Consider the following 16844-nt stretch of genomic DNA (forward strand, 5'->3'; position numbering starts at 1 on the left):
CCCAGCTCTGGTCTCTAGCCCCAGGTCTCCAGGACGACAGCTGGGGCCGAGCACCCAAACCACAACGGCACAAAGGCATTTGGCCAAACGTGAAAATGCGACCTCTGTCACCCAAGACGAAGAAGGACGATCCGTGAACGTGTAACAGTACTACGTTTATTGTTCGGAGAGGTCGCTTCTTCCTGGAACGGAGCCCGCGGCCCCCCTGTCTGTGGGACAAGCGGTCCCGGGGCCTGAGTTTGTCATTGCCCTTCCCCGAAATAGGAAGTCGCTCCAAAGGAAAAAAGGAGAAGCGGGGGGAAATCCGCGCAAGACCTCTCTTCCCAAAGGTGGCTGGAGGCCGAGGGTAGGGATGCCGCGAGGGGAGCCGGTCCCTACTTTGAGACCCTCAACGAGCTCCCAGACACGTTTCTCTTAATCTGCAGCTAAGAGGGTCAGGAGGTATCCAAGAGAAGAATTAGGACGGGCCACTCACAAGCGTTCGTGTGTGACAGGCTCCGAGCCGGCCCTGTCCCCCCGACCCCCGTACCCTAGGCTTCCAGGAAGGGAGGTGTGCAGCTTCAGAGGAGGGCCCGAACCTTCCTGGAGACCCCTCTCCATTCTTCACTGAGAGTCCTCCAAGTACCCTGCCTACGCTTCACTCCCTTTGACCAGTGACCCCACTCCCTGGTAACAGGATGTTGGTTGACTTTCTTGGGAACATCCTAAGGGCTAAGTGCTTTGTGTCTGAGACAAACTCAGGTAAACCTACGGAGGCAGCGCTTCCCATAGTCAAAAAGAGAAGCTGGAGGCCCATAGCGTTGGGCGCTACAGCTGCTCAGGCTGCAGAAGACACAGCTGGTCTGGGACCCTGGGGACCAGAGACAACTTCCTGTTTGCCTGTGGTCCTGCTCACAGTCCCTCACCTCTCCCAGGGTTAGCCTGTGTTTCAAATGCGTATGATCGGCGCTGTGGGGACAGAAGCGGGTCGGGGGACTGGGGTTCCCTTGGGGGCAGACTATGCCGACTCCGGTGTCCAGACCCTTCTGTGTCTTCAGGGGGGAGCTCCAGGCAACTAAGCGGCCGAGGAGAATAGGCAGGGATCATACTACAGGGGGAGGTTCTGGGGGTGAGGCTGTAGTCCCCACCCCCAGTACAGGTCTGGGTCCGCCGAATGCCCTGAGCCTCAGTCCTCTGGCGGTCCCGGGCCAGGGCCACAGCAGCATCAAAAGAAAGACTGCCCCCATTCCTCCAGGAGGAACGGGAGGCTCGGGACCCCCAAGCCCTTTCCCCGGGAGTCCCATCAAGCCGACCAGGCCTCGGGCATGGGTTTGCAGGTGCCACGTGGATCTTGCTACACATCGCACTAGGCATCTTGGCAAATTGCGGTTTGGGCGGCACCACAGGCACAGAGCGGACCTGGTGGACCTGAACCAGGGTGGAAGCCAGGCGCATGCCCACTCCGCTAGCTGAGCCCAGAGGACCCGGGCACAGGCTGCAGCCGTCTGGACTGGGCTGCCCCTCAGGCTCCGCCTCCTCTGGCTGGGGCGGCTCTGGGGCTGCCCGTTTGGCCTCAGAGCATGGGGAACATTCCTCGCTGGCACTGTCAACCTCCAGGGACTCTACGTGGGACCCTTCAGGAAGGGAGTCCCCTAAATGGTCACCTCCGGCCCTCTGGTACCTCTCGGGCTCCCCATCCCTGCTCTCCCCGTCCATGCTGACCGCCCCCGCCCCTCCTCCAGCTGCCGCTTCTGGGCTTCTGCCATCGTCAGCATCTCCTTGATCTTCTCTTGCCTCTTGGTCCTTCTGCCCCTTCTGTCCTTCAGCCTCATCCTCTCTGCCTCCTTCAGCCTCCTGTTTGTGCACAGCTTCCCGGCTCTCCTCAGCGACTGGGTTTTCCTGGGCCCTGCACTCTGAGTCGCTTCTTGCTTGTACCTGGCCTTCCTCTCCTTCCTCAGCCTCCTCCTCTCTCTCAGTCTTCCTTTCCGTCTCCTTGTCTTTGCCCTGCTCTCCTCCTATTCCCTCCACACCCTTAGCCTCCTCCACACTCTCATCCTCCTGCTGACCGTTGGACTCCTCTCCCTTGGCCTCTGTCTCCTCCCCACCCCCTTCTCTCAAACTGACCCTCGTCTCTTGGCTTCCCTCAGGCTTGCCTCCCTCCTGACCTATCTCTCTGTCCTCCACCTCACTCTCCGGACTGCCCTCAGCCTCCTCCCTGAGGTCCCCTGTGCTTTCAGGCTCAGCCTCCTTGTCCTCGCCAACCTCACAGCATGCCTGCTCTCCCTCAGCCTGCCCTGGAGGCCCCTGTCTCCCGCACCCCGCTGTGTCATCCTCCAGACTTTCCGGACCCTTCCAGGTTGGGCGTTTGGGCGACAGAAGGGGACTTAGGTCATCGTAGGCACTCAGGAAGACTTCCTCCTCGTTTTCTTCCTGTCCATCAGGCCTGGGGCCGGCAGAGTCTGAGGAACAGCAGCTGGGAGCCAGGACAAACTGCGCCTCATCCAGAGACAGGTCATCCAGGGGCGGCTCCACAGAGAACTCCTCCACCTGTAGGCATAGCACTGTGGCTCAGGACCAGGTGGCCCTGTCCACCCTCTGCCCTCCTTACCACCCCCGCACCCAGCGCAGCTCCCCCTTACCTGAGGCCCAACTCCCAGGAGCTCCTCCAGGTAGCCCATCCCAGGGTCATCCTCCCCAGGGAAGGCTGCTTCTGCTCTTCTTGACTTGGCTACCTCCCCATCCTCCACCCCCACCCACTCTGGCTCCGAGCCGCTTGAGTCCTCTAGGAAGGAGAAGGAGTCCTGCACCTCCTGGGACAGGCAGTCCTCCAGCACAGGAGCCACATCCTCTGGGCCACAGTCAGCCGGGGGACCTGCGGCTGAACTTGCCTCCAACTTCTCATCTGTTGGGAGAAAGGCAGTCTCAGGAGCTCAGAGGTCAAGAGCAGCCCCCACCCTGTCCAATGTGGCTCTTGCTAACACTGCTACCGTACAGGCCCAGCGCTCCCAGCCTGGGTGCTCCACGTGGCTGATCCTCTCAGAACCGTATCCCTGACTACTGGCTTCAAGCTACCTTGACCTTGGCCAAGCTCCCACCAGGGCCGGGCCCCATGCTGTGCATATCGCAATGCATTATTGTAGTTTTCTCCATAAAACAACTACATAACGTAGAGTATTTATCCTCATTTGTTTTTTTGTTAGAAGTTTTATTCATTTATTCACGAGAGCCACACAGAGGCAGAGACATAGAGGGAGAAGCAGGCTCCATGCAGGGAGCCCCATGCGGGACTGGATCCTGGACCCCGGGGTCACTCCCTGGACCCAAGGCAGACGCTCACCCACTGAGCCCCCAGGTGTCCCTATCCTCACTTTAAATATGAGGAAAGCAAGACCTATATGTGTCCGAGGTCCCAGCTCTGCTCCCTCCGACTTAAATCAACAGCAAATAGCTTAACCTGGGTCTCAGTTTCCGCTGCTGTAACATAAGCAACAATAACCGTGTCATAGGATTATGAGAGAATGGGGCGCCCCGGGGGCTCAGTGGCTGAGTGTCTGCCTTCCACTCGGCGTGACCCCGAGGTCCTGGGATTGGGTCCCGCATCGGGCTCCTCACAGGGAGCCTGCTTCTCCCTCTGCCTGGATCTCTGCCTCTCTCTCTCTCTCTCTCTCTCTCTCTCTGTGTCTCATGAATAAATAAATAAAATTAAAAAAAAAAAAAAAAAGATTACAGGAGAATGAAATGAGCTGATGCCCACAAAGTTCCTAACACAGCTCTGGGCACATGGTAACCCTCCAGTGTCACCTGCTGGTGTTCCTGCTGTTGTGTTCCCATCATCATCATCTATCACACGTCCCCGCCTCGAACTTAAGGTCCCTCCTGTATTCGTGCGGCACAGACTCCCATTCCTGGGTGTATCAGCGACAGGAAGGAGGCCAAGGTCCTCTCCAGGAGTTCCACAGCACCTGATCGTGTTGCTGGACCCCCCACCCTGGAATCCAGGAGGCCGTGGAAGGTAGCAAGCACCCAGAGCCCAGGCCTGAGGACAGGACAGGCCCCTCACATCCGAGTTCTGGTCCCTTCTTCCAGTGCTGGGAAGTCCCGCGGTCCTCACCTGGGGGGCCGGGACTGGAGGCGGGGCTCGGCCGGGGCTGGAGGGCGGGGCACTCAAGGCCGCGGGTGAGCCGGGCCAAGGAGACATTGGAGATGATGTTCGGGGGCACGCTGAGGATGGAGGTGATGTGTAGTGGCAGGTTGACATTGTAGGGGTCCGAGATGTGCACGCCCGCACAGCGCTCCGCGCGGCTGCCGCCCCCGGCGCGCATCCCTGACCGGCCGGCCCGTGGAGTGCCCGGCTCGGAGCTGGGGCCGGCCGGCGCCTCGGCCTCCGGCTCCTGCGCGCCCTCCGCAGCTCCCGCTGGGTCCTTCTCCAGGCCGTCCGGCTGCAGCGGGCCGGGCCGCAGACTGCTGGGTCCCGCCAGCCCCTCCGGCTCTGGGGGGAGAGGGACGGGCAGCAGCCTCAGCTGCCAGGGCCTGGGCGCCTCCGGAAGGCTCTGCATGACCCCCCCCCCCAAGCCCGACAGCCAGGACGGCCTGGGGGCACCAGCCGGACTTCCCCGGACCACTCCGGCCAGCGCCCCACGGCCAGGGCTACCCCTACGGTTACTGGGGGGGGCCCTCCCTCCCTGCAGGTTCGGCCACCACAGTGCCAGCGCCTCCCCAACACCCCCACCCCCACCCCCACCCCTGCGGACCTCCTGGGAACACACCAAACCCATTGATCAGATGATAAACTCACTAAACCCAGCCTACCTGGTACAATGGCCGGCGTCCAGTGGGCACCCGTGCCCTGTGTTTGCAGTCAGCGAGCACACTTGGCCACACGTACAGACACACAGACACGCAGGAATGCATACACAACGGGCTCACCCATAATCCTGTTATTCCTTGGCAGACCCGTTCACACACACACTTGCACACAGGCGTGCACCGGCCTGTGCATGCGTGTAAACACACACCACGTGCAGGCGCATACTCACCATCACTGACCCCGGCTGCCGCGCTCAGTGAGTCCATGCTCTTGGCTGGCCGCAGCGTCCCCTTCTCGGACTTGTCCTCTGCAAGACACAGAGGATGTTTGTAGAGCCAGGGCCCGCTCGCCTTCAGCAGAGCTCTCGCCTCTCCCCAGACCTACCTCTGTCCTCGGCCCCCCGTGGGAGTTTACGCTTGGTCTCGTGGCCAGAGCGACCCAGATTGAAGATAGATCTCCACTTCCTGACCTTCAAAGACCCCTTTCTCCTGGAGGGAATAGAGAAATCCTTAGGATTGGAGCCTGGTGGGGTCAGCGCAAGGGAGGAGGGCCCCAGGAAGGAGGCCTTACTTGTGGTCTCCAATTTCGATGATAGTGTGGTAGGGCCGTATCTGTGGGGGCCCATCGCCAGCCTGCAGGACACTAGGCAGGTGGTAGGGTAGGGACCTGGGCATAAGGTCCTCGGGGCTGCCTGACGCCCGGGCCCCTGGAAGTGACCGCCATCCACTTTCCATCTCACCACCTAGGAAGATAAGAAGAATGGGCGAGCCAAGAACAGAGAGGAGAGAGGGCTTCAGTTTCTCAGCTCCTCATGGCGCCCTCCCACTCCCCAGTAACTACCAGGCTAGGAATCCACTCAGAGGCCTTTGGAGACAGACCCTCCGTGTCTGGCTCCTCAAGAGGGAATCCTCAGAGACAGGGGCCAGGAGATCCCAGGGCACTGGCCCGGTGGGCTCAGGTGGGAATGACCAGTCTGTAGCCCCAAGAACCGGGATGGTGATTAGAAGGTCAAGCTGTGCAGGAGGGGTCTGCTCAAGCGTGGACCACACCGTCACCTCCCCAGCGCCTCCTCTGCGTGACCACAAGCATCATCCCTCTATGAGACCCAGTTCTCAGCTGCAAAACACGGAGGCTGAACTAGGTGATCTCTGAGGCCCTCGTGATTCCCCAGAGAGTGTGGTGGGGTGGTGGGTGGGAGGGACACTGACCGGAGAGAGAAGCACCCCCAAAGAGCTGGTCCACGTGCGTGAGGATGAACTCGACCACGATGGACTGCACACGCACCTCCATGAAGGCCGCCGTCCCATTGAAGCCCGAGGCCTCTATGTCCTTAGACCTGTGCAGATGAAGAGTTATTCCCTTCCAGGGCCAGCACTCTTCCCCACCTGAAGTCTCCCCAAAACACCCCACACCCTTTCCCCTGCACACCCTTAACCTCATCTCCACCTCTTAAACTGCAAGCATGATGCAAGTCTCTCAAATGCCACTTCCTCCAGGAAGCCCTCTTGGACACCCACCTCAGAATTCATCTCTACTTCCTTTGCACACGAGAATGCCTTGTTATAACGAATAGCGGGGCTTCTCGAGGCCTGCCTTGCACCACAGGGACTGGCATGCCGGCCAGCTCTCCATGAGGCCGCAAGATGTGTGCTCCGCAAACATTCAATACTTCCTGTTCCAGCCCCTGAGCTCGGTGACACAGTGTGAGAAGCACAGGCCTCGTGTCCAGCAAGTAAACCCCATCCCGCTCAATGCAATTCGGAACCTTCCTCTTTCTCCCTGGGCTCCGTGGGACCCCACACCCCTCTCCGTGCACCCATGCAGCCACACCCATTCCCGGAGCGGCCTCGGGGGGCTAGGCTCCCCGCCAGGATCCCCACACCCTGCTCCCACGTGCGCCCACCTCAGCAGGTTGGGAGCCCACACAATGGCCAGGTTGCGGGCGTGCATGTTGGTCTGAGCGCTGAACGAGGCCATGTGCACCAGGTGCCGCATGAGGAACTCCAGGGTCCTGCAGAAAAGGGGGTGTCAGGGGCCAGGGGTCACACATGCAACACCCTGGAGGAGGTGGGATTAAGGTCTGGGAGCCAGAAGGGACCAGTCAAGGCCCCAGGGCTGTGTGTGTGGGTGGTCGGGACTCGGAGTGGGGTGCACACCTATAGTTTGGGACAGGGAGTTCTCGAAGCACCTCTAGGATCTTGACCAGGCGCTCAGGCTCCAGCTGCACTCCCACCGCGTCCTGTTGGGGAGGAAGGGTTCAAGAACCAAGTCTGTGAGCAGCCAGCACTGCCCCTGCTCACTCCTGGGAGCCTGAGCCTGACTCTCAGAAACAATTCTGTGCTGCCCACAGTCCCACAACGCAGATCTTTCGAGGTGCGCCGACAGACTGAGTAAGCATTGCTCACACTTCGGGGTGCAGACCTGCAGCTGGGTCTTGGCTCGGCCACTTAATAGCTTTGTGACCTTGAACGACTTGCTGCCACTCCACCTTAGCATCCTCAGCACAAGAACACCTTAGGGGCGCCTCCCTGTGGGTGCTCCAGGAGCTGGGGAGTTACTCCCAGGAGCCCCGGAAGGCCTAAGCCCACCCAGTCTAGCCTGCGTGGGCCTAATGGCGGGGGCTGCTGCCCTGGATTTCTAAATGCCATTCCGCTCAATAAAATGCAACTTATTTTTAAAATGTTACTGAATTCAAGATAGCATTTTTGTCACATATCTTCTTATTCAAAAGATGTGCAGCCTACAACCGGCTCACAGAGGGGCATGCCTGAAAAAGCTGTGACTTCCGAGAAGGGCTCTCATTCTCTTAAATGTGGGGAAGCTCTGGTCTAGGTGATTTCCAGGGGCCCTCTGCTCTCCCTCTGGGTTCTACTTTCCCTGGTCTCCCCCTGCACCGTGTGTGATCTGCAGGCCCTAAGGAAAGGAGGAAGGGCAGAGGGAAGAGGCAGGACGGGCGGGGGGGGGGGGGGGGGGGGGGGTGACCGCGGGCAGGGGGCACTTGCAGGGAGGGGTCTTTTCATTCTCATGTGGTCTCGGTCATTCAGGGTCACTAGGACACCATCTGGCGCTGGACGCACTTGGGATGTCAAAACCAGAGCAGTCACCCCTCAGCCTCGCCTTCCACCCCCCTGCCTGTCAACTCACAGCAAACTTGTCATAGAGCCGGTACGTGAGCAGAGGGTCGGGCAGTTCTCTGAAGTAGGCCTTGCACAAGGAGGAGACACAGTGAATGTCCTGGAGGTAAACGTCTTTCCGCAGGTCTGGCTTCCGCTCTGCCTCAAACTCCTGCCTGGGGAGGTGCAGAGTGGTCAGGAGTGGTGGGAGGGGGGAAGCTGGGAGGCCTGGGAGCCGTGCACAGGGGCCCGGGCAGGGTGGAGGGTTGACGTGCATGGGCCTGGAAGGAGGATGTGGGGGTGTGTGTGCATACACGAGGCAGTGAGCGCGGATGGACATGCCACTGGGTAGAGCGGGCAGGGGGTGGGGGGTGGATAGGGAGGTGGGCTGTGCACCAACGGGGATCCATGTCAGCGGTATAGCTGTGGGTGTGGGTGGCAAGGTTCGGGTCCGTCGGAGTCAATACAAGTGGAGACATGGACGTAGATGTGTTTCTGGGAATGTGTAAAGATGGAGGAGTGTAACTCTTGGAAGGAAATACAAATGTCAATCTCCCTGACCTTGGATCAGGCAACAGTTGCGTAGATAAGACACCAAAAGCACAAGCAGCCAAAGAAAAAATAGATACACCGAACATCGAATGACAAACTTGTGTGTGTGTCAGAGGGCACTGCCAAGAAAGCGAGACACCCCGCGGAATGGGAGAAAATATTTGTGAATCATAGATTTGATAAGTGTTGGGACCCCCGGGGGGCTCAGTGGCTGAGCTTTAGCCTTCCGCTCAGGTCGTGACCCCAGGACCCTGGGGTCGAGTCCCAAGTCGGGCTCCCTGCGTGGAGCCTGCTTCTCCCTCTGCCTGTGTCTCTGCCTCTCTCTCTCTCTCTCTCTGTGTGTGTGTGACTATCATAAATAAATAAAAATTTAAAAAAAAAAAAGAAACGAGCAAGGGATTTGAATAGAAATTTCTCCAAAGAAGATATACAAATGAGTAATATGCACACAGGAAGGTGTTGGATGTGGTTAGCTGTTAGGGAAATGCAAATACAGGTGAAGTAGCCCTTCACACCCACTAGGGTGGCTGTTATTCAAAGGACACACAGGAACGCGTGTTGGCAGATGTGGAGAAATGAGAACCCTCATGCATCGCTGCTGGGGGTGGATAGGAAAAGATGCACCGCCAGGGAAAGCAGCCTGGCCGTTCCTTAAAAAACCCAACCTTCAGCCCAGGGCGTGATCCTGGAGACCCAGGATCGAGTCCCACATCGGGCTCCCTGCATGGAGCCTACTTCTCCCTCTGCGTCTCTCTCTCTCTCTGTGTCTCTAATAAATAAATAAAATCTTTAAAAAAAAAAAAAAAAAGCCCAACCTTAGAGTAACCGTGTGACCCAGCAGCTCCACGCCCAGCCATGTCCTCAGGGGAACTGAAAGCATGTGTCCACGTGAACACTTGTACATGAATGTTCACACCAGCGTCACTCATAGTAGCTAAGGGGTGGAAACACCCCAAATGTCCGTCAACTGATGGATGGATCAACAAAATATGGTGAAGCCATACAATAGAATATTATTCAGCCACACAAATAGGTGAAGTACTAGCCAGTGTGACAACATGCACGAACCTTGAAAACTTGCTAAGTGGAAAAGCCAGACACAAAAGGTTACAATTCTCTGATTCCGTGTGTAAGAAATACACAGAATAGGCAAATTCATAGCGATAGAAAGTAGACCAGCGGTTGCAAGAGGCTGAGGGAAAGGAGAAATGTTTCTTTTCTTTTTCTTTTTTTTGTTTTTTTTTTGGAGAAATGTTTCGGGGTTGATGAAAAGTTCTGGAATCAGATAGTGGTGGCCGTGGCATGGCCTTGTGAATATACTTTAAAAAGAAATCACTGGATTGTGGATTGTATATTTTCAAATAGTGAGTTTTATGGTATGTGAATTACCATCAACATTTTTTAAGCTGGGTGGTTGTTTGCGGGCGTGGAGACATGTGTGTACACACACGCCTGCTAGCCTGTGGGAACGGGGTGCATGGGCTCAGCCTTCCCTGAGGACACTCCGGAGCTCCTCCCTTGGCACCCAGCACCCATGTTTCCTTCTCCCGCCTTCCCCTTGGGCCTCTGGCTCCCTGGCCTCCTGGCCCATGGAGCCCCCTCACTGCCTGACTCACCGGAGCTTCTGGATGTTGGAAGAGACCCCCGAGAGGCGGTAGATGCCATCCACCACCCCATACTCCTCCACAAACTCTGCGCAGCTCTTCAGCACCTGCGGGACTAGGGGCACAGAGGGGCCAGAGAAAGAGAAGTCGGCGGGGCGCTGGGGGGCTCAGTCGGGGAAGCGTCTGCCTTCAGCTCAGGTCATGATGTCAGGGTCCAGGGATGCAGCCCAAGTGGGGTCCCTGCTCAAGGGGGAGCCTGCTTCGCCCCCTCCCTCTGCCCCTCCCCTGCTCATGCTCTCTCTCTCTCTCTCAAATAAATAAATAAAATCTTAAAAGGAGAGAGAGAGAAATCAGGTCTGGGAGGTCAGAGACCACAGGGATCTGAGAAATGGTAGTATCAGGGAAGGGGTTTGGGGAACCAGCTCATGAATAAAAACTTGTTAGAGGGATTCAGCTCCAGCCTCCCAATCTCTCTGCCCGAGGGGGCCACAGCCTCTGCATAAACCCCCCAAGGGAGGGAGAGCAACTGCCTCCCCAGCCTGCCCTGGCCTGTTAGCAAGTTCTGCCCTCCTTCTTTTTTTTTTTTTTTAAATGATTTTATTTATTTATTCATGAGAGACACAGGCAGAGGGAGAAGCAGGCTCCTTGCAGGGAGCCCGATGCGGGACTCGATCCCAGGACCCCGGGGTCAGTCCTGGGCCGAAGGCAGACGCTCCACCGCTGAGCCGCCCGGGGCCCCAGTTCTGCCTCCTTCGAACTGCAAGTCGACTAGTTGCTACCCCAGGATTTTCCAAGGGGCAGCGGTCCGGTTGGAAGGGCACTCAGAGTAGGACAGGTCTGGAAAGTACATTCATTGAATGCTCGATACAAGATGAAGGAGCATTAGTTGTCCTGATCCCCACGGGGCAGTGTGGACAGGGAGTACTGGGAACACTGGGAAGCACCCCTCCGGTGGCAGGTGCACGGGCGTCCGGCCTGTCGTAGGGAGGCACACCAGCTTGTGACGGGTCAGTTCGGGAGAGAAGCACCCATGTGCCCAGCACTGTGCCCTGGGTACTCCGGTTCCTCTTTCTTTCTTTTTCTTTCTTTCTTTCTTTCTTTCTTTCTTTCTTTCTTTCTTTCTTTCTTTCTTTCTTTCTTCTTCTTCTTCTTCTTCTTCTTCTTCTTCTTCTTCTTCTTCTTCTTCTTTTTTGATTTTATTTATTTATTCATGAGAGACAGATTGAGAGAGAGAGAGAGAGAGAGAGAGAGAGAGGCAGAGACACAGGCAGAGGGAGAAGCAGGCTCCATGAAGGAGCCCGACGTGGGACTCGATCCGGGGACCCCGGGATCATGCCCTGGGCCAAAGGCAGGTGCCAAACTGCTGAGCCACCCAGGGATCCCCCGGTGCCCATTTCACAGGTCAGGACGCTGAAGGTCAAAGGAGTAACAAGTGCCCGGTGTTACCCACCTGGAGCCGGTCTCCAAATCCCAAAATTTTACAAAAAGCTAAGAATAAAATGACCGAAGGAATGGGGTTGAAGGGGAAATAGGAGGGGGTAAGATCAGTACCCAGAAATGCTCATCAGGTGATGCCATATGGTTTCTAGATGCGGGCTTTTCACTTCCTGGTGACTCAAGCAAGATCACCATAACCAGGTAGAACTCATAAAGCCCATTAGGAAAAAAAAAAAAAGAAATTGAAGGCTGAAGAGAAACAGCTCTTTCTGACGTTGACACGAGAGAGGGATTTCTCTGGTGAACCAAACTTAGTATTTTTCTCAGGCCATATTCTCTATTTCAATCTCCAAGGGATGTCACCGAGCCTCCTAAGTGACGGGTGACTCAGTTGAGTCATAAATAAACCGTTATTGGGCACACGGTGCTAGAGGCTGCAGAAAATGGAACTATTGTCCGAGGTGCAGACACCAAAGAAACGAGTGATGACAAAGCACAGCGAGTCCCACGATACAGGTGGAAGCGGGGGGGGGGGGGGGGGGGGGGAGGGCAGAAGTGGAGGCGATGCTTGAGGTGTGTTCTGATGGGTCCCCGGAGTTTACCAGCGGGCAGCAGAGGGAAGGGTATCTCCAGGCAGGGGCATAACGTGAGGTGTGGTACCACGGTTTGCTCAGGGGTCGCAAAAAGCTGGATCAGAGGGTTTGTCGGGAAATTGGAGCTGAGGCCGGGGGCGCGGGGGCCTGGTTTGTGAAGGGTCCTAGGTACCAGGCGGAGGAGTGTATTTCTCATTCTAGATCTATAAGGTGACAGTGAAGGTTGGGGTGAAGCCAGGTATTTATGGAGCCAAGGATCTAAGGCAGGGAAGGCTCTAGAAGGATAAATATGTGGCCTCGTGCAGATGGGATTCCACGCATGGTGCTAGAGGGCTTCCCGTGTCTGAGACACCACGTCAGAAAACGTGAGGGACACCAAATCGGTCACCCTGGGCCTCAGAGAGGGCACCAGAAAAAAAAAATGGTTACAGTTAGATCTTGTCCTTAAGGAGCTTACAGTCTAGTAACAGGGGAGGAGGCCCGGGATGGGAGAGAGAATATAACTTTGCACACGTGGGTTTGGAGCCCAGCTCCAGGTGGGTAACACCCAGCACTTGTTCCTCCTTCGACCTTCAGTGTCCTGACCCGTGAAATGGGGACCGGAGTACTCAAGGCACAGTGCTGGGCACATGGGTGCTTCTCTCCCAAACTGACCTGTCGCAAGCTGGTGTGCCTCCCTACGACAGGCCCGACACCCGTGCACATGCTTCCCCACGTACTCCTATCCCAAGTTTTTGGTGCAATTCAATAATTAAGTAACATGGAAATACAGAAGGAAGAAATAATTAATAAACCCATCAACCGGGATCCCTGGGTGGCGCAGCGGTTTGGCGCCTGCCTTTGGCCCAGGGCGCGATCCTGAGACCCGGGATCGAGTCCCACGTCGGGCTCCCGGTGCATGGAGCCTGCTTCTCCCTCTGCCTATGTCTCTGCCTCTCTCTCTCTCTTTGACTATCATAAATAAATAAAAATTAAAACAAACAAACAAACAAACAAAAAAACCATCAACCGCTACTGTAAACCCTCCCCGTGTGACCTGGTGTCCACACCCTTTGCGCTCCAGCTCCCCAGAGCCAGGACTTGGGTGAGACAAGGGAAGCACGAGGGCGGAGAATTTAAGGAAGCACCCACTCCTAGGGCTGTGCAAGTGCAAACTGTGCACACACACAACCTTGGGAGTGAGAGCCTCCTTGAGAAAGAGCCACTGGGGCTCCTTGCTGGCACAGTCGGAAGAGCATGCAAGTCTTGATGGGGGAGTCATGAGTTTGAGCCCCAAACAGGGTGTCTGGATTAATAAAATAAATAAACTTGAGAGAGTAAGGAAGAAAGAGAAAGAAAAAGAAGGAAGAAAGAAAGGACAGGCACCCAGGGCACTGGTGCGGCCCTGAGAGTGAAGGTTTTGTTGAATTTTGTGTCCTGGTCACCCCTCTTGCCTCACCTTAGCCCTGGCTCTGCAGGTCCCCCACCAGCCCTCCTTCCAGGACTTGTGCCCGTTTGCCAGGGTCCCCCTCCCCTCGGGTTCCAGCACTGACTGCAGAAGTGAGGTGGACCCTCCTCATTTGCTGCTCTCCCCGCAGGGGCCTAATGCCACCCCAACTCTCGGCCGCCACATTACTCTGTTGACTCATCGTCCACCGTCACCCAAAGCCTAGGTTCTTTTCACGTGAGCAGCAACCAAGCCAGATCTCCTCCATCCTGCCCTTCTCTGTTGATTTGGTATCCTCTGAAAAGGCCCTTAAAGAAGGTATTTGAGGGGCGCCCGGGTGGCTCAGTCGGCTAAGCACACTACTCTTGATTTCAGCTCAGGTCGTGATCTCAGGATCAGGAGATCAGGCCCCATGTCAGTCTCCACGCTGGGTGTGGTCTCTCTCTCTCTCTCTCTCTCTCTCTCTCTCTCTCCCTCTGCCCTTCCTCTCTCCTCTCTGTCTACCTCTCTCTAAAAACAACAAAACAAAAAAAAAAGAAGAACATATTCAAGAGCCTTAAGGAATCAGAGCCACAGAGGAAATGGGTCAAGGAGATGAGGGGAGCGATACTGTGAGAGAGACGACGGGTGGGGGGGGGGTGAAGGAGAGATGGGAGCCCTAAGAGGCAGGGCGGGGGTGAGGGGGTCAGGGAAGAGACATCAGGGAATGGGGGCGGGGGGGGGGCGTCTGGGAGGAGGGCCCAGAATTTAGAGACCTGGAGAATCAGAAACTGGAACAAGGGAGCAAAGAGATAAAGGTTAGGGAAAGGAAGAACCCAGAACAGGTGGCGCCTGGGGAGGGAAGGGACCCGCCTGGGGCCCCCAGCAGGGAGAAGTATGGGGAAAACCAAGCTAAGGGGGGGTGCACGGGGTTGGGGGATGAGGTAGGCAGGAACCCGGATCTCCACTAGTCTGGGCTTTCCTCTGCCAGCCTTGGGTAAGGGAGAGGCTCGCCAGGCTCTCTCTGTCCTTTCACTTCCCACCTGTCTGTGGGGGGGCGTGGGGTGGGGGGTCACTGTGGCTCTGGGGCCCGAGATCATGCCCCCCGCCCCGGGGCTCAGGTATGGTTCTGAGGGGGCCAGGAGGGACTCCTCCTCCTCCAGGGCTCACTGAGACCCGGCCGGCCCAGCAGCCAGGTGGACATCCAACCCTCAGAGGACGTGCCCCTCACGGGCTGGGAACGCAGCCAGAGGCCGGGGGGCCACAGGGGAGGGGGCCGGGCAGCTGGGGGTGCGTTTCCACCAGGGCTGGCAGGGGCCGCAGGGGAGGGCCGCACCAGGGCGAGGAGACCGAGCTGAGGGTTTGCAGGGAACCAGAAGAACATTAGCCCCATTGAATCATGTGGCCATTGGCCAAGAGCCCTTGACCTCGAGAGGCATCTCTGGTGAAGGACTCAGGGTGAGACTCAGCCAAGCCTCGACACTGTCTTCGGGACCGGGACCGGGGTTTCCCTCAACAGAGGGCGGTGGGGATGGGGGCCTCCGGGGGAGGAGAAAAAGGGGAAGGAGGTGTTTGGGGCCAAGGGGGCGGGGCCGAGGGCAGGAAATGAGCTGGGAACCACCATCACCCTCCCTCCACTGCAGGCGCCACAGCCCAGAGGAGAAGACAAAGAGGAAATGACAGATTGGGGTGGGGTGGGATGGGGGGGGGATCGTGCCAGGCTCTGGGAGGAGCTCGAAGTGCCAAAAACAAGCTGGACTGGGCGACCAGGACACCTGCCTTCAATTTCGAATCCCATCAAGCTAGGTTTGTGAGAGGCCACTCTGGGACAGGGCGAGCGCAGAGTTGTCCCTGGTCCTACTGGCTTCCCAGCCCCTCCAGGGACCCCAGGGTGGCAGCAGACAGGCCCCACGATCGTCCACATCCACTCCTTTGCACCCTGTGGCCTGACCCCGCAACCAGCCTCAGGGCGTCCCCCATTTCGGCAGCTTCTCCCCCGCGCGCCCTCGGCCTTGAACCTGTTGCTCCCGCGCAGGGGCAGGGAGACCCCACCCCACGGCCTCCCCTGCGGCCCAGCAAGGCTGCAGAGCGCCCAGAGCCCCGCAACTGGGCGCCCTCCTCCAACCAGGAAACCCCCGCCCTCCCCAGTGCCACCCTCAGACTCTCCCAGGGCCCTGCCCCTGGCTTCTTTCATTCAGACCCAAGGACCATCCACTGGCCCTTCAGCCACTCGCCTCTGACCATGCCGTCCCCCCGGCCTCCCTCTCTGTCCCCAGCACAGATGTCGGGTCACCCCTCTCTTTTGCCTACTTATCTCGGTTTCTCATCTCTCCATCCTCCATCCCCCCCCCCCCCGCCCCCGCCTCTCCATCCCCAGGTAGTCACACAAGGGGGCTCCCCTGCTTCTCTGCTGAGCCACACTTCCTGCCGCGCCTGCCGGTCAGCCTCCTGGGTGCTGACCCCAAGCCACTGCCCGTCGCCGTGAGCACCTGGGCACCGTGTCTGTCCCTCGACTGGATCGGACTGGAGAGCAGCTCCATGCCCACCCCCCCAAAGCAGCCCGAGCCACCTCCTTACCCTCCTGGCCCGAACGCTGGAGCTGCTCCTGCAGGTCACACCCAAACACCCTCTCCTTCGAGCTGCCCTTCTTCTTTCCTTTCTGCCGAGACTTCATGGCTGGAGCCCCCGGGCCCCGGCCCAGCCACCTCCGCCCCCCCGAGACCTTTGCCCTACCAGTCCCCCATAGGATCCCAAGGCGGCCTCTGGGCTTGGCCCGGCCCCGGGGGGCAGGGCTCCGAACTGGGGGTGGAGGGTGGCCTGGGCAACAGGCAGCAGCTCTTGCCTTTGGGGCCCCGGCGACACGGAAGTAGCCGTGGAAGAGGAAGCTGCCCGGACCCTGGCAAGAAGCTGTGTCTCGTGGCCCAGGCTGGCACTTGCCCCTCTGGCCCCGCTCAGCCCTGGGGGAGCAGGAAGCTGTGCAGCTCCTCAAACCCGCTTCCTGTTAGAGCATCTTTGCAACCACAGGGCCCGGGGTGGGGGAGGCAGCTGACATTCACATCCTCAACCCATCACTGGGACTTCGCTCATTGGTCAAGGCAAGGTGATGTCAGAGCCCCGGGGTGGGGTGGTGGCGCCCGGGACCTGAGCAGGTCCTTCGAGACCAGAATTTGGGGGGTCTGAGGTGGAGACTGGAGGTTGGCCTGAGGGGGGCAGGTGCCCAGGCTCAGCCCCCAACGGGCCTGTGGCTTTGGTCAAGTCCCATCACCCCTGTAAGCCTCAGCGTCCACACCAAGGTGACCACCAAGGGGGTGAACGAGGTGATCTTTCATCCTTCCGACCCTTTCTGTGGGACTC

At 58.0% G+C, this 16844-nt stretch overlaps 1 protein-coding gene across 2 annotated transcripts; it reads right to left on the reverse strand.

The window, feature by feature from the left end:
• Positions 1–134: 134 nt before the first annotated feature.
• Positions 135–16557, reverse strand: ARHGAP30 (Rho GTPase activating protein 30). Of its 2 annotated transcripts, none has more exons than XM_041722301.1 (12): positions 16068–16557; positions 10068–10170; positions 7931–8075; positions 6943–7025; positions 6690–6797; positions 5995–6122; positions 5357–5528; positions 5171–5274; positions 5016–5093; positions 4091–4468; positions 2619–2881; positions 135–2526 (listed from the first exon to the last, which is right to left on the reverse strand). In XM_041722301.1, exons 1-12 carry the CDS (start codon positions 16162–16164, stop codon positions 892–894), a joined length of 3294 nt encoding a protein of 1097 aa, XP_041578235.1. In that variant the 5' UTR covers positions 16165–16557; the 3' UTR covers positions 135–891. The 2 variants fall into 2 exon arrangements, with proteins under 2 accessions (XP_041578235.1, XP_041578236.1); XM_041722302.1 differs by having other exon boundaries at positions 7931–8071; positions 16068–16085.
• Positions 16558–16844: the final 287 nt, after the last annotated feature.

The sequence above is a fragment of the Vulpes lagopus genome, chromosome 11 (genome assembly GCF_018345385.1).
Source record: "Vulpes lagopus strain Blue_001 chromosome 11, ASM1834538v1, whole genome shotgun sequence".
NCBI lineage: Eukaryota > Metazoa > Chordata > Mammalia > Carnivora > Canidae > Vulpes > Vulpes lagopus.